This window comes from Blennius ocellaris, assembly GCF_963422515.1.
Source record: "Blennius ocellaris genome assembly, chromosome: 5".
In the NCBI taxonomy this organism is placed as follows: Eukaryota; Metazoa; Chordata; class Actinopteri; order Blenniiformes; family Blenniidae; genus Blennius; species Blennius ocellaris.
The window spans coordinates 16,794,670-16,821,549 of record NC_137654.1 but is presented as its reverse complement, the minus strand read 5'-3'; the positions used below and the strand labels follow the sequence as shown (position 1 = coordinate 16,821,549).

General features: G+C 42.8%; 2 protein-coding genes across 7 annotated transcripts; one reads left to right on the top strand and one right to left on the bottom strand.

Annotated features, from left to right (window-relative positions):
* Nucleotides 1-376: 376 nt before the first annotated feature.
* Nucleotides 377-9,499, top strand: zbtb48 (zinc finger and BTB domain containing 48). The gene is made up of 11 exons (XM_080496099.1): nt 377-515; nt 2,531-3,247; nt 3,339-3,634; nt 3,704-3,809; nt 3,883-3,975; nt 4,271-4,357; nt 4,431-4,585; nt 5,688-5,824; nt 6,102-6,266; nt 6,376-6,464; nt 8,997-9,499. Exons 2-11 carry the CDS (start codon nt 2,558-2,560, stop codon nt 9,405-9,407), a joined length of 2,229 nt encoding a protein of 742 aa, XP_080352225.1. The 5' UTR covers nt 377-515; nt 2,531-2,557; the 3' UTR covers nt 9,408-9,499.
* Nucleotides 9,500-10,369: 870 nt separating this feature from the next.
* Nucleotides 10,370-24,880, bottom strand: klhl21 (kelch-like family member 21). Of its 6 annotated transcripts, XM_080496831.1 has the most exons (6): nt 24,756-24,801; nt 21,192-21,283; nt 16,806-17,992; nt 14,305-14,710; nt 13,460-13,532; nt 10,370-12,656 (listed from the first exon to the last, which is right to left on the bottom strand). In XM_080496831.1, exons 3-6 carry the CDS (start codon nt 17,932-17,934, stop codon nt 12,327-12,329), a joined length of 1,938 nt encoding a protein of 645 aa, XP_080352957.1. In that variant the 5' UTR covers nt 17,935-17,992; nt 21,192-21,283; nt 24,756-24,801; the 3' UTR covers nt 10,370-12,326. The 6 variants fall into 6 exon arrangements, with proteins under 6 accessions (XP_080352957.1, XP_080352959.1, XP_080352956.1 ...); XM_080496833.1 differs by lacking the exon at nt 21,192-21,283 and having other exon boundaries at nt 24,756-24,880; XM_080496830.1 differs by lacking the exons at nt 21,192-21,283; nt 24,756-24,801 and adding an exon at nt 18,395-18,523.
* Between the last annotated feature and the right edge of the window lie 2,000 nt (nt 24,881-26,880).

Sequence of the window (26,880 nt, the reverse complement as noted above, 5' to 3'; positions counted from 1 at the left end):
AGGCTACATTACATGTGTGAGAGCCACAAACAGACGCAACGTCTGGATGGTCGACCAAAACATTTCACGGAGTGTTACTATTCCGTACTCAAGTGCCATCAAAATATTTTTTCTTTGTTCAAATGAACATGACTAATAAAGAATATATTTAGCAATACAAGCGTGTTCGTGTTTTGGTAATTTCTTATAATTTCAGTGAATCGGTGATTTATTTCTTTTACGATAATTATAGGACAACAAACACTTTCACTGAGTTCCAGTCGCTTATATAGCGTCACATCCTCTTCCTTAGGGGCCTACAAGTAACGAAAACAAGCTGCCTGTCGCTAGGCTTTTGCGTTTTTATTCAACCGCAATATGTTTGCATTGATCCGGCGGCAGCTTGTTTAGAGGTAGTGATAGATGGTTAACTTTGATCCGTGCAGCAGATGCGGGAGTGTGGACGCGGCTGTGTGAGCTGCGCACTGCGCTAAGGGAGCGTCTTTAAAGAGACCAGCGGGGAAAGAAACGTGGAGGTGAGGAAGGGGCTGCAATCATTTCATCAAAAACTCTTCACGACTGCACTGATGGGGCCACCCCTGAAAATGCTTTGTAACGGATTCACCCTTTACTTTTAATACCAGCACAATTAAAACGATGCATTGTTGCGAATCAGTGTAATTTTTAAATTTCTAGAAGTGATAACAAACTCCATGCACTTTAATTGCATGATTAGTACAATCAGTAGTGTTTAGACGTTTACTTCATGTTGATAATTCATAGGTATTATATGTAATTCGATATGTTTTCCCCAATATATATATATATATATATATATATATATATATATATATATATATATATATATATATGTTAAAGCTGTATATCGTCTGTATTCACTGGTACACACACACACACACACACACACACACACACACACACACACACACACACACACACACACACACACACACACACACACACACACACACACACACACACACATCAATCAAAATCATACAAATTCTTACAATCATTTAGATTACTCCTACAGTCCTAAATGTCCCCATACTTCCGGATTTTAACTTATTCACGTGTCGTTATGCAAATTCTCTAGTTCAGTACAGAATACAATATATTTGGCATAAAAATGGGAAATATCAAAGCAACATAGTACCAAGCATACATGCAAACAGATGAGTGAAAAAAGTTGCACTTTAGAGACAATGATGATGCACATAGTATACTGATAATAAATGAACCACGGCAGAGAATTTACCCCTGATATTAATAAGAAACTAATTATTATAGCGCATGCATTACAGATTAGGCAGCATGTGACTTATGCAGATCAACTGGTTTTTGTATACATTTCAAGATCTTGATGATGATAGATGGATGGATGGATACTTTATTCATCCAATTCTCAGTTCCAGCAGGATCAACACACAACAGAATGGCATTTAAACAAGAAACATAAAAAAAGAGATTTGTTTTTAATAAGATGCAGTGCAAAAGGAACCCACAGTTTTAGGTGTTTGGTGGTCCATGTCTGTGTATGTATTGCACAATTCCTAGCTGAGGTTGTTGACCTTTTGCTCGTGGCAGGAGTACTGAAGTCTGCCTGTCAGGTAGTCTGTTAAATGGATTATGGATTGTTTTCTTGCTTATGATTAAATTTGGACCACCAGGGCCACCCAGTTATGTTTTGCAATCATAAAAAAAGAGAGAGAAATAGGAGAGAGCTGACATTTGGTCATTATTACTAAAACCCCCAGACTGGAACAACATGCTGAGGAACCCCCTAGGACCCCAGATTATGCAATCCCCAGAGGGTTTACAACACCCTCAAGATTTATATCCTTTTGTGCAGAAATATTGATTTGTAATGTACCTAATTGATGCACAACACAACTCCAATCCTCCATCTTTAAACCAACCAGTGCCATACAGAGCTGGAGTTAATTCCACCTGATTTAAAACAATATTTTGAGGAAAGAAAAACAATGTGTGCCTCATATATTATGCACCGAGTTAGATTCCACTGATTATATTTAGATTTATTTGTTAAATACAAGAGCATGTGGAAAAAAATAGAATAATGAAAAGTCAAAGACATAGTTATAGTTTAAATCATTTTTTAAATATTTATTATAATTATAGCCTGTGGCTGGGAAAAAAAAAAGATATATTGAAATCTAATGTTTTGAAATGCTATTTGATTGTCATGACTAAAGCTTTTATGACTAAAATTTTAACTTTGAATACACTATTAATGCAAGTTTAATACAAAGTGTTCTGAAATGGATCAGTTTCTTAAATGTATGTATTTACCTGTTTTTTCATAGGTTCTTAAAGTGGGCCACAAAGTAAAAAAAAAAAGCTCCATATATATACACACACACATCTTAAAATAGTTTCATAATAGTGTGTTTAAATCTAACTGTATGTCCTAAAACATTTCAAATTATTCCTAGAAAATTCCCATTTTATTTAAGATCTTTACCTAAAGAGCTCTGACTGCTCTTTCTGCCCCTTGTGTTTGATGCAGTGTCTGCCTGCAGGAGTTCTGGGGGAGATGCCTGCAGCAGAGAGTCACCATGCTCAGCGCATCCTGTCTGCTTTGAACCAGCAGAGGGCAGGAGGGAAGTTCTGTGATGCAGAGCTGCATGTGGGAGGGGGGATGGTCCACCTCGCCCATCGCTGCATCCTGGCCTGTTTCAGCGAACAGTTTCAGGAGCCCCCCACTGTTGCCGCCCCCCGCATGGAGTTCAGCCTGCAGGGCTGCCCCAGCAGTGGCCTGGAGCTGCTGCTCCACTTCGTCTACACCGGAGAGCTCAAGCTGGATCCTGACAACCTGGACAAGGTGCAGCATGCGGCCAGCAGCTTGGGCATCCCGCAAGCTCTGGCGCTCTGTGAGCAATTTAAAGACGCCTCTCGGGGTCCCGGGCCTGTGAAACGCAAGCGAGGCAGACCCAGAAAATCTGCAGCAGACACGGCTCTGGTGAAAGAGGAGAACCTGACTAAAGTGACGAAAGATGAGTCTGGCTTTGATACAAGCACGGCCAATTTGACTCCGCCTCCCAGTTCCAGTTCTTCCACAACAACCACACGCTCTGGGCGTGTAATTAAAGGCCCCAAGAGGCTGGTGACAATAGATGTGACATCCATCTGTGACGGTAAGAGGGCCACAAGTGTTCCTGCAGAGGCAGAAAGCTGTGACGTGACCGAAAACATGAACTCGGATCCGCCAGCCGGTGAAACTGAGGTACATCAAGAAGGACAGTGCACATTATCAAAACACATTCCTAAGCTGATTCCAGTGCTTCTAAAGATAAATAAGTTGTGTTTTTTTACAGGTAGCAAAGCAGCAGATTGATGTAAATGACTGCAGCGTTAACCAGGTGACAGAGGAAGATGATGGTGGTGTGGAGGATTTGGAGGCGATCAATGAGGACACGGACGAGGAGTATGTTCCTGCCGAGGAGCCCGCTTCCTCACCTCCGTCTACGTCCACGTCGCACAAGGGCAGAAGTAAAATGAGCCGGAACAAGGAGGGCGAGGCTGCGGAGGAAGACTCCGCCAAGCAGTCAGTTCAGTGTCCCGTCTGTATGAAGTCCTTCAAAAGCAAATACTACTTGAAGGTCCACAACAGGTACCAGAACTCTCCATCTTCTGCTTTCGCTGTGCTGTAAAATACTCGCTAATGTGTGTTTCCTGGAAGGCGGCATACAGGGGAGAGGCCCTTTGGCTGCAATAAATGTGGAAAGAGGTACTTCAGGAAGGAGAACCTCCTCATCCACGAGGTCAGAGACTGTGCTCGAGCGCAGGTGAGTGAGGACATCCGCCCCATGCACCTCTCCCACTGAGAAACACGGGTGTTAATGTTTGCCATCATTGCAGACATACTCCTGCCCGACCTGCTCCTCCATATTTAAATCCAAGGAGGAGCTGTGTTTGCACGTTGTCTCGCACACAGGAGAAATGCCCCATAAGGTACAGCACCAGCACAAATCACCATCAACCAGGCAATTTCCTCCACATTGTGCCTCCTTTTCAAGACCTCCTTCCAAATTCGACCTCCAGTGAGTCGGATCTAAAGAATAGTGGCATAACAAACACAACATTTTTGTCTGTTTATTTTGTTTTAGTACAAAATATAGCACAAAGATCATCCACGTTGATGAAGGGAATAGAGTCCCTAAGACCACCTCAAGCTTTCCGATACGCGCTTTGGAATTCTTGCAACCACGCTGTAGATTTGAACCACATACAGTCTTTTTCTTCTCAGTGCTCAACATGTCCCGAGCAGTTTATGTACAAGAAAAACTTGACGGTTCACATGATGAAGGTGCACGGTTACCCCAAACCGCACGCCGTAAGTTACCGTCACGCTCAATTTAAACCAGTCCGCGGCTCAGACTCCCGTTAAAGCCGTGTGTGTTTTGCAGTGTACCCAGTGCACCAAGACTTTTCTGACCCGGACGGAGCTGCGCGTGCACGAAGCAGCCAAACACCGAGGCGAGAAGCCGTACGTGTGCGAAGAGTGCGGCCACCGTGCGTCCAGCCGGAACGGCCTGCAGATGCACATCAAAGCCATTCACAGGTAGAAAGATGTCGCCCATCACGGCCCCGGGGGGGCATTTAGAGCTCATAATGGTGCCGCAACCAAACATCATGAAAGGCTCACTATAGGATAAATAATAACCAACTCTATAGGTTGACATGGTGCATTTTTATCATGCGCGTTTTTGTTTAAAATGGCATAAAACTCACATTTGCTACACACACGCTTCATAGAAGCGGTTGACTCGATACAACAAAGTGACAAAGTTATCAACTCGTAAAGTCCACGAAACTGTAGTATTTGTTGTTCATTACAGTAATAAAGTAGATTTTTACATACTTTGCTTTTTTTCATATAGTTTCTACATTTGAACACAAATATCTAAACTTTACTCACCTTTACTTTCTTCAAACAGGCTCACTCATTCTTTTAACTTCAGTTCAGGAGCCACTTAAAGCCTCATTTGATCTCAATTGCTTCTCATTTGATTTTTCAATAGTTTTTTTTGTCCATTGTTTATGTGCAAAAAAACTTAACTTAACTTAAAAAAACAACTTCCTATTTAATAAACGTTTTGGAAATGTAGCATGAAAGACCTGAAACCTCTGCATAAAATTGTGTCATTTGAAATCTTCTGCTCAGTGTTTAAAATCCTGCAGCTTCAGGATGCACAATTTCACAAACTCTCACCATGATCCTTTGTAATGAAATGAAACAGAGCGACCCCCAGTGGACATATTTGGATCAGCAGTTAGAAAAATAAATGGCTATTCTTGGGAGGCCGGTTTTGGCCTGCGGCTCATATGTTTGTTGATTGAGAGTTTAAGTGAAAGGATCAAACCTGTCGATGTTGTAGACTGAAATGTTTGACTTCCACCTGTATATTCAATTTAGAAAATAATTTGTTTTCTGGTTTAAAACAACGATACAGTGCTCACAAATGCATATAACCACACCACACTTTAATAAAATAAAATAAAATATGTTACTTGAGAACATAAGCTCTCCATCTGAAGCCGTTTCTGATATGTAAAGAAATGATTGTTTAGTTGAGTGCCGTCAACAGAAACTTTTACAAAAAACTGTGACAGGCTTGTTGGAGATCCTTTTTTTTTTTTAACCTTGCTGTCCTTTGTCATAGAAACGAGCGGCCTTTCGTGTGCAGCCTGTGCAGCCACGCGTTCTCTCAGAAGAACAACCTGAACATGCACCTGCGTATCCACAGCGGGGAGAAACCCTACCAGTGTCACCTCTGTGGGAAAACCTTCAGGACACAAGGTAGGAGTGAGGCAGAATAGGAGATTTAAAAACGGTAACAATTCCGGAGTAGCTTCCCTTTCTCAGAGCTCTCTCCATGTCGGCAGTTTACCTCAGTTTTTGTTAATGCTGTTTTTCTTGTCATAAGTTGATTAACCTGTAAACTAAACACGTTTACATCTTGATAATATGAGGAGCGTCAGATCCATGTTTTGGCGTCCCGAGCTGCTAGATTTGAGTCACAATTCCATTACTGCCGGTTCCCTTCTCACCGAGCTTCTCTGTGCTTCCGCTCCAGCCAGCCTGGATAAACACCACCGCACGCACACCGGCGAGCGGCCCTTCAGCTGCGACGTCTGCGAGCAGCGCTTCACGGAGAAAGGCGCACTCGCCCGCCACAAGGCCAGTAAGCACGAGGAGGGCCGCCCGCACTGTTGCCACATCTGTGGAAAAACCTTCAAAGGTAGAACCAACCGTGCTCACTGCTTTCATATGGCATGGGTACAATGTTAAAGGGGAAAAAAACCCAACGTGCATTTGATATGACTTTTGGTTCTTGTCACTTTCATTAGCGAAGGAGCAGCTCCGTGTCCACCTGCGTCGCCACATAGGCATGAGGAAGTTCGAGTGTACCGACTGCGGCTACAAGTTCACTCGACAGGTGGGTTCAAATCTTAACAGCGTGTCATATTTTAAAACTTTCTGAATATAAGCTAATGAATCACAACAGTTAAGATGTCGTCAGTTACATCCTCAGTTCAATACAAATAATGACACATTGAACAGTTAATATAATGGAGGTTTGAACTCAATAGTAAAAACATGTTTTCACATTATTGTTTTGTTTTGTTTTGTTTATCTTCTTAAAAAGTCAGAGTGAAACTGTTTACCATCCTATACTCTGACCTACTGAAAGCAATCCATTCTTTAAGAGAAGTAGTCCAATGCTGAGATCATGATTTGATACACCTGTGGCCATGGAGATGAAGACCTAAATTTCACCAAATTTTGTATTTGTAGCTGCACAAAGCAAACTATTCACCCCAGATGGGACTTGAACCCACAATCCCTGGCTTAGGAGGCCAGTGCCTTATCCATTAGGCCACTGGGGCTACTGTCAGACCAAATACATCGACTTTTCAGGCTGAAATGTGACCAAGTGAAACCAAAGGGTATGTCTGACAAGTCCCTCCTTTCTCCTTATCTATCGCCTTTCATTTTACCTCGTGGAAGATGTCACAGGGTTAAAGAAAAGTGTTAAGAGGCTTCCTGAAGGAGTTAGTGAAAGGCGGTCATGTTGGTGTGGCAGTCAGACCGCACTCTCACTTAGTGGCGTCACAATAATCCCACAGCGTCGCAAGTCAGTGACGTCTGCCGAGGTGGGGTGAAGAACTACGAGTTTCTGAAAATGGACTATAAAAAGCGCATTTGGGTTTTCTATGATTTAAAGTTGTTCAATGCAGATTATTGCTTTGGTAACTTACATGATCTGCGTTCCCTTTTCCACCATTGTGATTTTTTTGTCAACGCTCGGATGAGCAGGTCCCTTTAAATGTTGTTGCCACAAGGAAATGTGGGGCAGCATGAGCTCGCCTCCTTTGCGAAAGGGTGCATCAGTGGTTCTTAAGCTAAAGGAAGCAACAAGCCTCTTTTTCTTTGCTCATTGAGAATTCGAACAGTCGTTAGCATGGCCGCTACACAAAACATTTCCGGGGTTAAGTGAAAGGCGATAGATAAGAAGTTAAGAGGGACATTTCGGACGTACCCATAGAATTTTAAAAGTAGCAGTCGATAAAACATGAAGAAAACTCTTCGTTCCTTACGGATTTAGTCATAAGGTGAGAATAGACTTCAAATGGGACTCGCTCCTTCATTCATGTCGTCTGGGAAAGTTCTTGGATTGTAGATCTTCAAGTCAACAGCAAACACTCATCCAGGTCTGTATGAACCTTGCTTTGTGCACTGGTGCGCAGTCATGTTTGAACAAGTAGCGACCATCTCCAAACTGTTCCCACAAAGTTGAGCATGAAATTATCCGAAGTGTCTTGGTACGCTTCCTTTCACTGGAACTAAGGGGTGGAGTGCAGCTCCCCAACAGCAGCAATAGTCACCTCTTCACCAAACTTTACACTTTACAACGCAGTCAGACCAGTACCGTTCACCTGGCAACCGCCAAACCCAGACTCTTACATCAGATTGCCAGACGGACAAGTGTGATTGGTCGGTGAACATGTCTCCACTGTTGTAGGGTCCAGTTGCATTGTGCTTTACGCCACTGACTGGTGTTTGGAAGTGTGTAGTTATTGACTGCAGAAAGTTGCTGAGCTCTGCTCCTCAGCATCCGCTGACCCCGCTCTGATGTTTTAGTGGCCTCCCGCTTCATGGGTTGCTGTTGCTCCTAATCGTTTCCACTTTGTTATTGTACGATTTTCAGTTCATCTGATGAGAAAATCTGAGGAAGCCATCCAATCACTGCCTGAGAGCAAGCCATTCTTTCACTAATGTTTACAGAAGTAGCCTGTATGCTTAAGAGGTTCATTTTATACACCTGTGGCCATGGAAGCGATTGAAACGCCTGAATTCAGTAATTTGGACTGCTGGGCAAGTAACTTTGGAGATATGTATTTGTAAAGGCGTAGAAAAAGAGCTATTCACCCCAGATGGGACTCGAACCCACAATCCCTGGCTTAGGAGGCCAGTGCCTTATCCATTAGGCCACTGGGGCTACAAAGCATGTCAGGAGGTCACATCACAAGGTCACTGAGTCCTAACAATAGTTTACACAAGGTAACAAAGCACATATGAAACAGCTTTTATTCCTGTTACTTTGGTCCTGCTGGTCAGTGTGTGTATGGAACATGAGAAAAGTCCCTGGACTGGGTGTGCAGCAGTATCTCTTTCATTTTAAAATATGAACCCTATTATAGAGGAAGGTTAAAGGTTTGGGAAGCTATACACCCCAGATGGGACTCGAACCCACAATCCCTGGCTTAGGAGGCCAGTGCCTTATCCATTAGGCCACTGGGGCTACAACTTGATGTGTGAAAAATTCAGGCTGCATTCAGAGCATTGACTTGCGATAACTATAGAACAATAACCACTGATTTAAGGTAATATGTTAAAATCTACTCTGTTTCAGAGTGAAATAACCAAGTTTCTCTCTCTCTCTCTCTCTCTCGCTCTCTCTCTCCAGGCTCACCTGCGCCGACACATTCAGATCCACAAACGCACAGAGAACTACAACCCTCGGCAGAGGAAACTGAGGAACGTCATCGTGCACGACGTGGAGGGAAGTCCCAGCGAGAACGAGACTACCAAGGACTCACCGGCCGCCGACAGGATGGACTTCCACGTGCAGACGGTGACCGAGTCAGACCCCTTGGTCGACCTGGCCCCGGGCTGCATAGTGAGGGTGGTGGTCGGGGCGGGGGTCAACGCCGTGATGGAGCAGGTGGTGACCAATCAGAGTCTGGGACAGGTGGCGACAGTGCAGAGTTTCTCTGTGCCAGAGGAGATGCAGCAAACGCAGCTGGTCGCACAGACGTACGAGTCCACCATAGACATGGAGGGAATCGCAGAAAGTACACAAGAGAGTAAAACCTGAGGAGACGCTGGTTCTTCTTTACACCTGGCCGAAAGTCTGTATGAATTGTAAAATAAACAGGAAACATGAGTAAAAATGGCCTTACAGATGTAAGTTGGCTACTATAGAGTTTAAAAATTTATCAAGCTGTATGAACTTGTTCTAAATGACAAATAGAAGTAATTTTCCTCCATTCATATGTGTGCTTAAATCAGTAGCAGCTATTTGTTGCTTTTTGTCATATTTTTGTCCTCGTTTCGTATTGTCTGGGTTTAAAAAAAAAAAAAGTATCACTGGAAGTTAAAAGTAAGTTATAACTAACTATATATTAAACTATAAAAGCTGTGTCTTATTTCAAAAGTTAAACATGTTGTGTGCCTCCAGTTAAATTTGGTTTAATTCAAGGTCACAAAAACGGCTCTTTTGGTCCTGAAGGTTTCACCACAAATGATTGGGATCTTTCCCACTTATTCATGAGCACATGAAAAGTCACAATGTGGACATAAACCCTGAAAAAAAAAAAAGTCTGAAATAGTGAAGAAGAATTAGATGGGGAAAAAAAACGCATGCCAATCTTGGGACATCATCAATTTGGTGGGTTTTTTTGTTGTTATATTTGAAGGTACAAAGTCCAAAATGTCTCACTGGATCATGTCTGAAACAGCTGTGCAGACAGCACAGTGAGGAAGAGCCACATCACTTTAAAAGAGTGAGGTGGAATGAAAGAAAATGTTTTTTTACAACCCATCTGTTGGGCTCAGTGACACATTTGGTGACGGGACATAAATTAAAACGTGCACACGGCACCTCTGACCTTCTCTCACCAAACCAGCCCTTTTCTTTACAGCGTCTTCAGTTTCGCGCCACAAAATTTTGGATATCTCCAAATATTTGAGATGTTTGATCATCTTCATGAGATCAAGGATCACAAAGTGCATCTTTGTACATTCATGAATAATGACACACGACTCTGCGGATTAAACTCTCAGACCTGCCTGCAGTTTAATTCACAATGGTAACAGCACTGCACATGGACCTAAGGATATACTGTATTTACAAAAGATCCATTCAACAAACGTATGAAAAACTAAAAACAATGCTGCACTGACAGTAGCATAAAAACACCCAAAACTGACACGGGAATCTTTTGAGATTGTTTTGCACTTCCAGTTGTGACTGCAGACTCATCGTGAGCATTTAAGCACGACAGCGGATAAGCTTATTCAGGAGCCGCCACAGCACGGATATATCCATAAATAAACATAGAAAACACTTCATAAATACATTTCTTAGAGCAAAGTTTTCATGCACACTCGACTGGTGGATACAGAGGCTGATGCAGCTCGGTTTAAAGGTCAGTACGAGCCGACACCAGTCACACGCAGCCGTCCCTAGTAAACCTCAAACTTAATTAAATATTAAGTCACTCGGGCATGTTTTTTTTGATATCCGTTGTGATTGCTGCTGTTGTTTTTTTGGAATGTAAACAGATTGTTATGCTTTCTGATTGAATGCTTGAGGGCTGGCAACTGTAAAGAGTCATCTGTTGATTGTGTTTGAATCACAAACGAATATCTTTCTGCGATTGTCGACGAGAAGCTGCTACCAGCTACAATCAAAGTTCTTTCACACGGGTTATAATAGTTCTCCAACCTTGTAAACAAACCTGGATGTGGTGGAGCCCGCCCCCGCCCCCACAGGTCAGAGTTGAGCCACAGTCCTGCAGAGCTCCAACACGTCTACGCACACATCTGCTCTTTGCATTTAAATGTGAAATAAACAAAAGGGGGGAAAAAAAGTTGTCTTTATCTCCGATGTGTTCAGACGGAGAAACACCACTCATCACTGGAAACGATCTCATCCAGCAAATATCTCCAGAAAAGCTTTTATCACCAAGACCAACTGTGTGTTTTAACATGAAACAGGCTGGTGTGCCGCTTTGTGGCCATTAGGTGAAAATACACTACAAATGCAGAAAGCATCTGGCTGCTCATGTTTTTTTCCAGGTTATTGTAACTTAGATCTTTGACAATTTTCTTTTTACACCTTTCCTTCCGCAAAAGGGATTCAAACGTGGGACCTTTAAACATGAAACAGCACCAGGACTCGATCTTATTTTCAGTGACTGACAGCCAAAAAAAAAAACCCCAAATGTTTTGCTTCTATGCAGCTTGTTCTAGTGTTACAGGAGAAAAGACGTCACTTCAATAACGACAATCGGATTTGTTTTGTGGTGATGCAGAGCTTTTCTCTGGAATCTACTCCATCTTCTCCCCAATAAAGTTTGTGACAGTCGACTGGAGGAACAGGGAGCAGGAGGGACCAGGCCAATAAACTGCATGTTTGAACGAAAACTCGAGGATGCAGTCAAGTTTGACCTTTGTTTTGTATTTCAGCAGCAATGTGACCTCATAAATCTTCCCTAAACGTGACGAATGTCACACTGCAGCTGCGGTTTTATGGGGACATAAATCAGCTAGAAAGAGAAAGTCATAAATATTCACAGCTGTGAGTGATGATCGTCCATGCTGGCAGCAAATCTGCACTTCTATCATGCTGCTTTTGTTTGTTGATGTCAAAATGTTTTGGAGGAAGCAGCAGCAGCGGGAAAAATCGGAAGTTCGGGGGGGAGGGGGGACGTTTTCTGAGCATTTTTGGTTTTTAAGAACATAAAAAGTTAATATAAATTTTCAGATTTTCAAGTGTAGAGTTGTTTTAAAATCAGAAAAAATTGAAGTTTGTGTAAAATCTTAAATGAGAAGAACATGAGTGTTTTTGCCGTCAGATGTAGTTACAGTTTATCCACCTGGCCTTCCTGCTTCCTGTCCTGATACGGTTAATTCACAGTAAAGTACTGACAGCACAACAAAGGGGGGGAGCAGACTGAAGATGTGGGACACGGGGGGAGGGGGGGGGGGGGGGGTATTCCAGGGGCACGGCTCAGTGCGCCGGGTTCACGTCCTGGTTCTGGTTGAGATTGTTGTTGAGGTTGTGGAGCGCCTGGTGCCGCTGGTGCCGGTGCCGGTGGATGGCGTTGGAGTCGGGGGCGTCGATGGGCTCAAACACGCTGGACACCAGCGGCATGAACTGACGGAAGATGCTGACGCTGCCGTGCCAGAAGGTGGGCTGAGGCAGCCGGCCCGCCAGAGTCCAGCAGCGAGTGGTCGGGTCGAAGGCTTCCACCACGTCGGACAGCTCGAATGTGTTGTCGTAACCCCCCGACACGTAGAGTTTCCCCCCCAGGGCAGACACACTGCCTCCAACATGGACCTGGGAGATACAAATTTAATTCATTAAAATAGGGCATCAGATCAACATTTTTTATGGTCTATGATTATTAAACAAACAAATAATGAAGTAACTGACGTATGACAAGAAACTTAAAAAGAAGTTTTTTTGAACCTTAATTTAATGTAAATTTATGAAATTAATTTCAATCATTCAAATAAATTAAATGTTAATGATCTATTTTACACTGTGAAACACTCATTAATCTTAAAAGTATAAAAATAGGTTTTGTTTTCATACGACTTCAATTAATTTTTATTTGGGCCATATTTTGAGTGAAAAAAAAATCTAATGAAAAATCAAACTTCCTCACATTAAAAAGATACAAAATGTCAGCTCTTATGCGTTATTTTTTTTTTTATATTACTACTTATTTTATGTCTTACTTGAAGGCAAAAACAATGCAAGTTCAATCAAAAACCAGAAAGAGACAAAACAAGAGTCACAAAGTCATCTTGAAGACAATCTTGTGAAGTTAAGAGCAAAATCATCATGTTCAGTCCTGCACTACCAGTTTGCACCACATGATGGTGTAACGAGTCTCATGCATTGATCAGGGAAAGCAACATTTGCCCACCAAACCCATCATAGCCCACTGCGGCCAGACTGAAACAGGTGGAAAACAGACTCAAGTCTTCAGTGGCTCAACAGTAGAACACGAGCAGAGCTTTATTTTCTCCCAGCCTTCTTTGATTTGTGATGTACCGAGTCAAGTGAACCCGGAGCTTTCGGAGATCAAAGACTGGGCAATGCTGGCACGACGACACCTAATGTGAAATACAAACCTGGGTCATGGGACTAATTTTATCCCACTCATTCTTCTGAGGATTATAAACATCAACCTCGGCTGAGTCATCCCTGCAAATAGAAAGAGACATGAGTCAGACCAAGGCACAAACAAACCGCCTCCAATGATTACTTAAATGACTACTGCACAGACGGTAAAACGTTTTTTTCTTGAAGTTTGGGAGGATTTATAAAAACACTCTCAAACAATATGATCAAACTTGCTCATGAAAGTCCTCTTTGAGAATAAATGACGGATCAACAATTACTGCAAACACTACAGTGTTTCGCCAGATGTGTACATTAGTACATTAGTACACATCTGGTGGAACACTGGTATGACCAGCATTTATTACTTTAATAATCTCTCTACACTTCAGAGTTCACTTTAGTTGTTGTCACACCAAACTGGCGGCTAGCTAATCGGCATTTGTATGAACAGCAGGTGCAGTAAATGCTGAGGTAGCTTCTTTAAAACGTCGTCATTTATGCACAGATGTTCGGAGTAGGAAGGCAGCCCGAGAAGCCAGTGAATCAGTTTGCATCTCAGTGAAAACACTGTAGCCGCTGCAGTCTCTTTGGATTTGAACTGGGGTCAGCCACTCACGTTAAATTTAACATCAACGTGTCACGGGAATTGGGCCTCACCGGTCACGTTTAGTGTAAAAACAATATTAAATACACCTCCCCAAGTAGGGGAGGATTCTATAGTTTTATCTTAACTTGTGAAAATAAATGAGTGCAGATATCAGACAGATGTCGTGTGGAAAAGAACAGCAGCAGTTCGAGGGTATTGACTCTTCCCACCATCGATCATAGTGAAAGTAATCAGTTTCTTCATTACCTGACAAAGTAGATGAGGCCGTTGAGAGTGACAGTTTTGGGTGTGAAGGACCACGGGGGCAGCTGCCCACAATTCACTATGGTCCAGCGGTTTGCGTCTGCGTCGTAGCTTTGGATGGCCATGGTGTCCTCGCCGGTCAGGCAGCCGATGGCGTACAGGCGCCCGTTGCAGGCGGTGGTGGAGCAGTTGTCCATGGCGTGCTGCATGGCCGGCAGCGCCTCCCAGCAGTCCAGGGCATGGTCGTAGCGCTCGGTGCTGTCCGACGCCACCACGTACAGCTGGCCCTTCAGCACGCAGGAGCTGTGGTACTCTCGGGGCTTCAGCATCGGCGCCGCCTCCGTCCACTCGTTCACGCTGGACTTGTAGCGCCAAACACCGTCGTAGAGGCGGGAGCCGTCAGAGCCACCTGAGGGAGACGGACATGTAAGTTTCCCTACAATAATAAGAATTCCGCCGAAGCCAGTTCAGTCTGCATGAATGGATTTAACTGCTCCAGCAATGAGACATTTCCCTGTATGGCCCGTCCAACAGTCACACATGTCTGGACAAGGAGGTCGGCAATAAATCACTATGTCTGCCACCTCATCAATCAACATACTGTAACCCTCCACATGCTGGTAGCGTCACTGCAAAACAGTGACGAGTTAATGTCGCTGTGGTGCCATCAGCACAGAAATCATCACATCTACACATCTGTTCCATTAAAAAAAGAATAGCGTTAGGTTCAGCACGAGACCATTTTCAAAAGGCTGGTTTTGCTTTAAATTTACCACTTGGCTCCACAGTGAACTTGTGTTTTAATATTCAGAAATGCAATTAAACCCGTTAAAAATGATTTGTTTGATCCAACCTTGTTAGACGTTATAATAATTTGAAAAAAGGACTTGTTTCCTTATTTATCCATCTCCATACATCCAAAGAGCACCACAATCAGTATAAAGTACCGAAACCTATTTTACCAAAAAATCTCACTGGGTTTTTGTGTGACCAGGCAGTGAAAAGTACAAGAAAATAATCCTAAATATTACATTGAACATTAAATTAAATGTTTATAACAATAAATGAAACTAGCACTGTCTGCAACAGGTCATGTAGGTGCATTTTCCATTAAATTTTTTTTTTTGAAATATTAAATCAATGAATTGATTTTGATTAACTCAATAAATGTGAACGAGTCATTTTCACCAGATATGACAAAAATGTTTTGCCTGATGATGTACGTTTGTCTACACATTGTATAAGTGACGTAAAATGGAGAAATCTAATGAACCATCCTGGGATTACTGCTTTGATATATTACTACTTTAAGAGGGATAACACAAACTAAAATGAATCTTGTCAGAGCTCTCTGGTGGTTTGCAAATCATGCAAGTTTGACATTTTTGCATTTAGAATTTGTTAACGCTATCACCAATATAGTTGCGGTATGCAAGTACTTCTTTTACAGACCAAAATTGCATCATAATTGGTCTTTTTACCATCAGTTAAGGGTTAAATGTGATAAAGAGAATCACTCATTAGAAGACCATGTCTTAACTCAAGCGCTGCTTATTATTAAGCTAGTTGAGGCTCCACACAAAGTTTACTCACCTTTCTCCACATTAGGAGAAATGAGGCAATTCTAATGGATAATGTAATCATGTGAAATATATTAAAAACGTAAATAAGATTAAAATCCACCTTTACAAGTTTTGGGTGCGTACAGTAAACCAAGTAATAATAATGGTTTTTGGTCCTTGATAGGAAATACTCAATAATACTGCCTTCCTTGTGTTTCCTTTTTAAATATCGAAAGGCCTTTTTGTTCCAAAACAAGCCCCTTCATAAAATACATAATATTCTCAAGCTCGTTTTGATTCAGATAAAGTAAATACACAACGTTACATAAGCGAGATCTGCATGTCAACATTACGCAATCACACGCTGCCATTTCATCTGTCAGTGAGCTGAAGCTTCTAAATTTAAGACCAAACGTCAGCACTTTGCAGGAACCTCAAACTCTTGGTGAAGGTCTGGGATGATTTCTCAGTGACACAATCCAGTCAGACAAGGCCGGTCTGCTGTTGCTGGTGATGGTGATGGTGATGATGAAGATAGTGTAGTGACATTATCTTCATCATGTCCTGTACTGGCAGTACACGGCGTCCTGCTTCATTTTTCCTGGTTCACACACAGAGCTGGCAGTTTATTTATAAGCACTGCCTGATGTCCATTTCACAAGATGAAGGAGCAGGAATAGAAATCTACTGGCTGGAGAGTCACAAAGTCAATCAAATACACAGCAGATCAAACCACTGCATGCCATTTATGATTTAGATTTCTATGTGCAGGGGCACAAGCTACAATCAGAAAGAAAATCTAATGAGACAAAATGCACTCTGGGATAAATGCTGTGACTCACGCTGTTGGCGTTTTCATGAGGACTCAATTATGCTCAAATCTCTAGTTCTAAACAAAATCAGAAGGCTTTCACACTGACTCAAGCAATAATGAAAATTAACCTTTTAGACTCACATAGTCCGGATCAAGCCCAGGCCTTGGGTTCTTTCTGTGTGGCGATTGGATGATCAGGTTGTGTGGGTGGAGAACTTCGTTTGTCTTACCTGTGACATACATATCGTTGCCGAGGGCAGCTATGCTGTAGCCTCCTCCAAGGTGGTCGGGGAATTCAGCCAGGTAGCGCCACTGTCCGGTCTGAGGGTTGTAACAGTCCACAGTGACCAGTTCGTCACAGTCCTGGTCACAGCCCCCCACCACCACCAGGATTTCTGCGAGTCCCGTGGATGGCCGCGGCCGCATGCGGTGGCAGGGTCTGTCGTAGCGGTCGTATTCGCAGGACTGGAAACTGCGGGCCTCATTCACCATGCGCAGACAAGTGGGTGAAAGGTAGACAAGGGGGTCACTCTCCACGTGCGCCAACAGGAAGAACCTCCTGACGAAGGGTAGCCGGACCTGCTGGAGGAGCTCTGGCCAGTAGTGCAGCCTCCGCTGGAAGTCCGCCTTCACCCAGCGCACGGCGATTTGATAGACCGTCTCCTCTTTATCCACACAAAGCTCATCATCTGACACAAACTCCAGGAGGCGCTTCCATGGCAGCCGCTCAAAGTCCATCCCTTTAGCCAGCTCCATGATGTTTTTGAGGACAAAGCGCCGTGCGCCGACTGCCAGCTCTCTGCAGGCGTATGCCTCTGCAAAGTCCTGGATCTCCAGGCAGTTAGAAACATCCAGCCGCTGCTCCAGAAAGGCGCAGCAGGCCTCTTTGACCGAGGGAAACTGAAACAGGTCGGCGGTCTTCAGCAGCAGGTCCACGTTATCTTGAGTGACGGTGACCCGTCCCGTGTAGCAGAAGTCCACCAGCAGACCCAAAAGCTCAGCGGACACCTCGTGTAGAACCACCCTGTCCATCGCACTCTCTCGCAGCGTTCCTGCAAACATGGCCCTGAAGTAGGTGCTGGCGGCCGCCAGCACCGTGCGGTGGCAGTGGAACTCGCGGCCTTCGGCACACAGGGTCACGTCAAAAAACTTGCGCTCGGCGCGAAGTTCGTGAATCCCACGCAGCAGGTTGAAGGCATGGGCCGTGTCGAAAAAAGGCAGGGTGGACGGCTGGGTCTGCAAGACTGGCTTTTCCATCTCTCCTCTCTCTGAGTGACTTGGTTCACTGTGGTGGTGCTCAGAACGCTGTTTTCATCTAAGATCAAATGACAAACACCAGATTATATATAACAGAATCAAACTCATCATGTCAGTCTGTATTTTTATCTCTAACTGGTCAACTAATGCGCTTTAGTCAAGAACACCTAAAAAGGGGAATGACTTAATTTAGTGACTGATCAAAGCATTAACACAGTAGACAACAAAGAAAGAGACCGATTTAGATACTTATCTGTAATCTTCTGAAATACAAATCAGTTACACAAAATCTCCTCAAGTTTTACAAATAAAAAGTCCCATGAAATTTACATTCATGGGACCTCAGGATGAAATACCTTCAAACAAGCGAACTCCTTACAATCCCATTTCAATTTCAAAAGTCTGACTTGAACGAATCGAGGATTATAGATTCAAAAAGCTCACGCTGTTCTTTCCCTACCTGACGAGCCTCTTCAGGCTTTCACAACCGAAGCGCCGGCGTGGAGCAGTTTGGAAAATGCGAGAGCGTAGCTCAGCACGACTCCCGTGAACACCACCAGCTCCTTACTCGTGTTTAAGAAAGAGAGCTTGCTTGTGTTCCGGGGCTATAAATACACTAGCAGTGTCCATTTGCAGGCGAGGGTGGGGGTAAAACACCTAACACACAGTGGGCTGACGCTGTAGTGAGAGCATACCCCCCCCCCACTGGCATGTCTCTGTGGTCAGTCAGCATGAGTAAGTGGGCTTTGAGAAGAGAGCCAGCTGAGCCTGGGCCTCCTCAGCACCAACACCTCCAACATGGCAACGCACCAAAAAGCAGCTTCATGTGCTGAAATCCAGAAATCTGCCCGGCACAGACGAGTAAATCGCCCCTTAAGACAGCAAACAAGCTCAAGGAAGGTCAGGAAATAGTTGCTCCACCAATCTGGAACAACTTGAAACTCCTCTATCGAACGTCATGCAACTTTTGCCTCAAGAGGATGAACCCTGCCAACTTTACTTCTACTGACATTAAGACCTTGATATTTTTGGGATTCCACACAAGTAAGACAGCATTGGCTGTTCACAGCATAGCCGCAAGTATATTTTTACTGAACACGGCAGAACATTTACCATTTGCTATTCGCTTTCAAAGTTCTATGAATGGTTGGGTTTATTAAATTACAAAAGAGCTTTTATTTTGAAGATGCTGACTTTAAACAGGCAGTTGACGTTCTGAAGTCAAAAACCTTCCCATGTGTGAGTTAAGACAATGCTGGGGGAACAAAACAACAACATTCCTCTACAGCAGTGTTTTTCAACCTTTTTTGAGCCAAGGCACACTTTTTTCTTTGGAAAAATCTGGAGGCACACCGCCACCCGAATATGTTACAATTTTAAACTCTGTAGCCTATATTAACAATATAAAGTCATTCTCATCAATGTTTTATCAACAGGAATCAAATAAATACAGAAAAAAAGTATTTCCCAATTTCTTTTTTTTATTTGTACTCACTCAGTGTGAAACCTGGACCTGATGGATGAACACAGAGCTGAGATCTTGGCTAGATTCTTCCTTTTCAAAAACTTCTCCATCAGTCACTGACACAGTACTTTGATACAAGATGGGAGCAGCCGCAGGTGGTGCTGATTAACCAGACTGACGTCTGTTGAGTTTCGATTTCAACGGCAACGTTCTGTGCTGCCATCTAGTGGTGAAGCGTATTTATACATGATTACACACTACTCTCACAGCTGACAGCGGCTGTGAGAGCAAATGATTTTTAGAAAAAAATTGTGAAATTGGACAATTTCCCACGGCACACCTGACTATATCTCGCGGAACACCAGTGTGCCGCGGCACAGTGGTTGAAAAACACTGCTCTACAGGATGTGAAAGACTCATTACCAGTGTGCAATTGTTGTCACTTCAGGGTGCACAACCAGTTATTCTCACACACACAGGGCCAGGTTGGTTTGATTTCGTAGTTCCTCAATAAATGAAATCACCTATGAATGGCATTTTGTATTCACTCATTATCTTTGTCTGATATCAAAACTGACTTGATGATCTGTAGCATGCAAGTGTGACAAACAAGGGAGAGAGAGAGAGATGAACCTCTTTTTAATGTTTAAAGGTGATCGTTCATGCTCAAAATACACAGGTATTCCCATCCAGAGATTTGTTTAAAGGTTGTAAAGCTCCTGGTGCTCTGCCCAAAGGATTTAACACACATTCCACACCAGAGTTCAATAATGCAGCAGTCCAAATAGCTCTACCAGGACTCAAACTGCTTTCCTGAGGGACAGACGGGGCTTCTAAATCCAGACCTGCAGTGAAACCCCCCCCACACATTTTCCTAAAGTCTGTGGAAGTGATTGTCGTTATGTTCAAGGAGATGATGGTCTGTCCTTACACATAACTGATACCTTTTTTTTATTTTTTATTTCCCAGTCGCATGTGATTTCTTACTCTCTCTCATCACCTTTAAAGACTATAAACGTTTCTTTTAGTTTGTATTCTTTTTTTTTTATACTCTGGTGGCCTTGTACTCCAAGAGTCAGGAGTATTGAGCAACTTAAAACTTGCATGTTTATCCACCAGCTCCAAGAATAGCAGGCAGAAATGTATCCTCTCAAAGGAAGGCAGAGGGAAGGTGAGATGGGGCAGAAAGCAGCAGAGGTGTGGAAACAATCTCACATCTATGAGTGAAGAGCACAGAGAGCACAGTGTTGCTCCACACTCTGGCTCGACGACTAAACAGACCCAACCGCCTCTGTCCTCACAGTCCATAACAGTATCTGACTGTCTGTGTGGCGCTGAACTGCTGACCCACAGTGAGGTTCAGGAAGAAAACACTCAGAGAGTTACAATGCTGTGAGTCACAGAACTTGGTGAAGAACCAGCCGGAAACTCGCCAGAGTCCAACTGCGTGAGTTATTCCTTAAAATGGTTTATGAGGAAGCTTAATTCCAGTTTTAACTCGAAACTGTAAATAGAAACTGTGGGATTGCCGCGACACCTTAATGAGCCTACTACACCGATTCAGAGTCAGCAGCTACTAAAGCAGCTCTGTCAGGCTGAACTTCACGACTCGATTTCCAGCTAAATGATAACATCCGCATGTGGAGCAGGGATATTTCCTAAACCCATTTAAATCCGACATTAAACTGCTTTTCTGAGAGATCAGATTGCACAGATTGCAATCAGACAGCAGATGAGCAGATTAAGGGACAGGTGTAAATGTAGTGAATGAGCCTGAGGAACAAGTTGTGACCTGGTCAATGTTGGGTCATCGGGGGCAGATCGTCATCACATCTTCTCAAACTGCATCGTGGAGCCTGTGCATGCGTCACAGGGAGCAGTCTCCTGAAAAAAATATTTCATGGTATATAGATTTTATTATATGCATTACAGTAGCTTGGTACCACATAGAAAAAGAGCCAACATGAAACTATTGATTTAATGTCATTGGAAATCCAGTGAAATCCATTTACCATACGAGGTTATAACTTTTACATTCATAATATGACAAAGTTTAATGGAAAACATGGTGATATATGAGCGTGTTTAATGTTCTACTGTGACAAGGTTTCTTTATTTAACAAGAAAACTTTCACACAATGGCATGATGAATTGTGCATTACAGTCCACTTTTCTAAGGTTTGGGCTTTGGTGGTGGTATGCTTACATAAACCGTCCCACTATCATTTCGAAAAATAAAATGACAGGTCACAAAATATTATGACAATATTGTTTATGAGCCTGTCAGGCGAAATGGCAGAAAATACAACGTGTGGTGAATTCTGGCATGTTAATCAGAGCAGCAGCTGCGGCGGCAGGAGCTTTTCTCACCATCTATAGGAATGCAATCAGAGACAACGCGAGTCCTCCGAACTGGAGGACAATAATCGTGGTCATGCAAATGACAGATTAAGGAAGAAAATTTGATGTCATATGATTTCCTTGAGTCTTCAAAACTTTAAGAGAAATATTGCACATGGGCTGGACAGAGCAAGATCTACGGCACAAGCTACATGTTTAAGTGAACATCACAAAGTGAGAATCACAAACGTAAAGTGCAATACAAATAAAATGCATTATTATTATTATTATCATCATCATTATTAAATTGGTGTGATCAGTTTGAGGTAAGCCTCGGAATAATAAAGAATACTTTCTAAACTGAAGGAGCATGAAAAGGTGAATAGAGAGTGAAATGATATGCACAGGACTTTCAGTATTTCAACAAATTTGAGTAGACTACATTTTGGAATAAAAAGGTGACGAGACCAACACTGTGAGAACAACAGGGGAACATATTCAAAATCCCACAACTTAATGAATTCATTGAAACAAGCAACTTGAACTCGGGCCTTCATAAATGTCTGTTTATCTGAGAGCTGCTGCATGGACGTGAAAGCTGTAAATCGGAAACGGGCACAGGTTGCGTGGAGTTGCTGGCATTCTTTGGTTCCAACAGCAGTGACAGCCCTTGCTGGTTGTAAACCTGTAATTACCACCAGAGACCATCATTTCCACATCTCTGCATGTTTATGCTAAAAAAAAGAAAGAAAAAAAAAAGCAAAATAAACACTATCAAGATATATATAAATATAAGTATATTTAAAGACCTGTAGCCACTTAAATGTTTGCAAGTTAGGCAGCTGCTCCAGTGGTGTCACTCCAGGACGGCGAGACCAAGGCAACGGCAACCACCAGAGTGTAGCAACATAAACTGCTGGTGCTCCACAGCTGAGACTGTCCTGGCCATAAAAAGGCAACCACGCCACACTCACCTCTTTCTCCACCGAGGAGGGGGAAGGGGAGGAGGACAGCAGAAGCAGCAACACAGATAAGAGACAGCATGAGGCGGGAGATATTCCCGGTTTGTTGATGCAGGAGCATATCGCGTAAACACTGTGCAATCACATGGCAACCAGCTGCAGCACACACCGCTGCGCTTTTAATGATTGTTTCTATCCTCTATGATTTTGCTCTGATTACCTGTAATTGGAAATAAATTGTTTGCTTTGACTGAGAAAACATTTTGCACAAGCCAACATTCACCTCTGATGTAGAGTTACTAACATTTTCAGATTCATTACAGTACTTTAATAAGAGGATATGCTCCTCTCCTTATTGGTACAATTGTTCTTTTTCTATAATCTTTTGATTTGTCCAAATTTTGTGAAGCCGTACTAAACTAAAAGCAGCTCTAAGTTCTAGAAAGCATTTTACTGTAAATGGTAAATGAGTTTCATTGATATGGTACCAATACTGAATTAAAGGTTTTGCTAATGTCTGATGGTTTTGCAGGGTTGTTTAGGTTACAATCTAAATATGACCATCATCAGACTCAGCCTGGAAGTGACTCACATGTGCAGAGGAAAACGTGGTAGGAGATCCTGCATGCTCACAAAACTACTGAATACAAGATGGGATTTCTTTTGCATCACAACATTATGAGGGTCTCAAAAACAACTGGTATAGCTGTTGTTTTAGAAACAATTAAAAGTGACTTCGGGATCAAATTGGGGTCATGAGAAGCTGGCTATGGGTACTTGGCACTGTTGTAAACAAAGGCATTAAAACTCCTTTTTACTTTACTTTTCTGACTTTCTACTAACCTCAAGTTACCTTTTGAGAGAACACATGCATACACTCATACCTTTCATACTTTACTGTAGAGAGGAGTTTATTACAGTGTCATAAAATCAACAATAATGATAATAATATTAAAGCAAACAGTACTCTGGTATTGGAATAATACCGGTATCGGCAGGTATTCAAATTCGGGTATCGGAATCGGATCAGAAGTGAAAAAACCTGGATCAGTGCATCCCTAATCTCCATCAGATTTAGGACGATATAAGAAAGCAGCCTGGATTTGTGGTATTCACACTGTTGTGGAGAATTTCCCCAAAATAACACAAGGATTCCGGCCACACGTGCACCCAAGACACCAGCTGCTGCTCCGTGCTTGACCTCTGCTGGGTCCAACTTTAGAGTTTAATGTCTTGTCCGGGGACACTTGGATGTATGGACAAGGGATCCAATCAGCAACCTCTGTATTTCAAGCCTACCCAATCTACCATGTGAGCCAAAGTTAGCCTATTGGTTTGCTTCGATCCCCCCCCAGAAAAGTCCTGGACCTCTTCTGCTTCTCCAAACACCAGGCCCAGAAAGTGGAACTTTTTCTGTAGATTAAAACTAAAGGAATGACCTGCACATTACTCTTTACTTTAGTTTGTGAGGGGTAAGGGGCAGTGTGACTTTAGAGCCACCGAGGAGGCTTGTTTCTGGACCATGACTAGACTTTCCCCCCCTTTCTGGCCCTGCATTCCTCTCATTTCTGCTCATGTAGCAGGAGAAACAGTTGGCAGTCATTAGAAACATCTTCAGTCAGGTTGTGGCGCCTGACACCTCCACTTCAGTGGAAACCAGGGAGGATTTAGTATTTATTTACTATTAAAACCATTGCATTTAAGACACATACACACACGTATCAGTCATAAAACATTAGCATAACAATACCCAACAACAGTCTGACAGTCAAACTGTCTGCAACTTCTCCGCAAGTCATTACTTTGATGTTTATGTTCTGAGGAGGATTTTTCATCACGTTTTAGAAGTTAAAATATAGGTAACATAGCCACAAAGGACTATTTTGAAGCAGAATCTCTCTTTTTTTCGCTTGGTGAACGCCGCCTGCAATCATTAAAGAGGAGTCGTGCTCATACGAAGCACGTAACATTATTTTCCAGTACTAGCGTCTAACGTCCAACTATGCTCCGTCAAGCCTCCCAAAAATAGAAAGCCTCGGGTTTAAATATCTTACCGGTGTGTGTCCTCTCCGGGTGACGGTGGTTTTAGAGAGTGTGAGAGGCGGATATGTCAGTCACGGAGTGAGAATCAAAGTTTGACGCCACGGATGAGCCTGGCCTCCTCTGCGCCATGACAGTCTGCACTGGATCGCACGCCGCTTTCAGGGACCCTCGGAAATAACGGACTCAGGAAAAAAATCATTCACACAATATGTAAAACAAGGCATAATTTTTTCAAAAAAAACGTAATTTTTCAGATTTTGAGAAAACTTATATTTGTATGATTGTCTCTCAGGGAACATCAGATTATATAACGCCAAAAGTACAGATTTCCAGAATGTATTAGAAATATCGGATTATTTTCAATGCACCACAAGATCGCGAGTTGCTGAGTATCACGTGACTGATATCCAGGAATATGTATCAAAAAGCTCATCCACAGAAAAGTTGAAATATATATAAACAGGTTTAAACCACAATGTGCGCATCAGTTTGCGTGTACACATGAAAAGTTGCGGATTTGGCTTTTGAAATTGATGAAAAACGTAAAAATTCATGGTACATTGATATTATATCATGGAAGTAGGGCATATAAGTAGAAGCATGCAGTGGTGATTCCCTCATCTCAAGCAATTTGTTGAACCAAAAGCCAAAAACAGTGGTGGGTACACTAAAAAAATTCAGTGTCTCAATTATTTGTCATGTGCCCTTGAGGTTGACAACACATCTTATATGCTGTTCACAGGTCTACTGATTGTCAACTGAGGCATGGCATCTCTCTTCTTGAAGGGCAGCTCTAGGGTGATTAAATTTCTGGGAGTTAAAAGCCTCCACACAGCAACTCAGAGGTTTTCTATGGTATTCAGGTCAGGAGAAAGTGCAGGTCACTTCATTTGAGGTGGCTCCCGCAGTCTCCATCAGTCGTTCCCTAATGAGGCAACCTCGATTATGTGGAGCATTGTTGTCCATGAAATTATCATTGTGTTTTTCATGCAGGGACCCAATGACTGGATTCAGGATGTTATTCAGGTGACATGTGCTTGTGACAGTAACATTCAAAAAGTGGTCATGAGGCCTGTGCCTGGTGGTGAGGTCTTAGACTATTGCAGGTTGTCTAATATGCACACTGCTGATGTAAACGGTTTCCAATAGTCTGACATGACACTGGGTGCCTCTCACTTCCATGAATTGTGCCTGGAGTTGAGTGGCACTCATCATTCAGTTATGCAAGGCAATGTCACAATGAAGCAATCATCAGTGTGGGATGTGGCCAAAGGATCTCATCTTCTCTGCCTTTCTGTGACTCTTCCAGTCTCTCTGTGTCCCTGTTCAATGACTGAAGCAGGAAATGTATTGGTCGATTCATGGATTAAACACCTGTTCTGACTTTAGCTTTTAAGCTCCTTGTTAAGAAACAGCAACTTGTGAAAGAAATACTGAAGGTTGGGCACTCAAAGTTTGGAGACAGTCATATTAAGTTCACCTGTACAGGTTAAAGGTTATAGTGCATTTTAGGTTCATCCTTAAATTTCTTCCAAATGCCAAATACCCCTACTTTTTGGGGAGTAGTGTGTACGTGTGAGTTGCACGTTGGCGCAGTTGTTAGCACTCTTGCATCACAGTCTGTCTCTCTGTGCCCTTTGATGGACTAATAACTTGAACAGGCTACACTCTGCCCTCGCCCATAGTCCAACTGGCACTGACTGCAGAGCTTTATTTATTTTTAAACTTAAATGTGTATATGATCTTATTTCATTATTTATCCATCCATCCATCCATCCATCCGAGCTGGTCAAACACTTTTGCCTCATACCACATAATAAAATCTTGATTTTATTATCCATTGCTGGTTTTTCAAGTTGCTGCTTTTTTACATTAGGTATATATTTCTCTCACCACAGGGGATAAAGCAGTAAGGTTTGGAGTTTGTCACTGCTACTGAAGTAGATATTTTGTTGCTCCAAATACCAAGAGTGAACTCAAGAGACCACCTGTCTGTGGGTACCATCTGCAATCACCTGAGCCCAGGAGGGCTCAATCTGTCAACACAGATAAAGGCGAGCACACAAACATAAAAAAAAATTAAAAAAAAATTAGTCAAGCTGAAATGTTCAGTTAAACGTTCAGGTTTATACACAC

Bases quoted from the DNA above. Each gene is read 5' to 3' on its own strand.
- zbtb48 (XM_080496099.1), top strand. From the start codon at position 2,558: ATGCCTGCAGCAGAGAGTCACCATGCTCAGCGCATCCTGTCTGCTTTG. The intron at 4,586-5,687 runs GTAGAAAGATGT...CCTTTGTCATAG, and splicing joins CACATCAAAGCCATTCACAG to AAACGAGCGGCCTTTCGTGT. The intron at 6,465-8,996 runs GTGGGTTCAAAT...CTCTCTCTCCAG, and splicing joins GCTACAAGTTCACTCGACAG to GCTCACCTGCGCCGACACAT.
- klhl21 (XM_080496833.1), bottom strand. From the start codon at position 17,934: ATGGAAAAGCCAGTCTTGCAGACCCAGCCGTCCACCCTGCCTTTTTTC. The intron at 13,533-14,304 runs GTAATGAAGAAA...TTCTATTTGCAG, and splicing joins GGCCTCATCTACTTTGTCAG to GGATGACTCAGCCGAGGTTG. The intron at 12,657-13,459 runs GTTTGTATTTCA...TGTATCTCCCAG, and splicing joins AAATTAGTCCCATGACCCAG to GTCCATGTTGGAGGCAGTGT.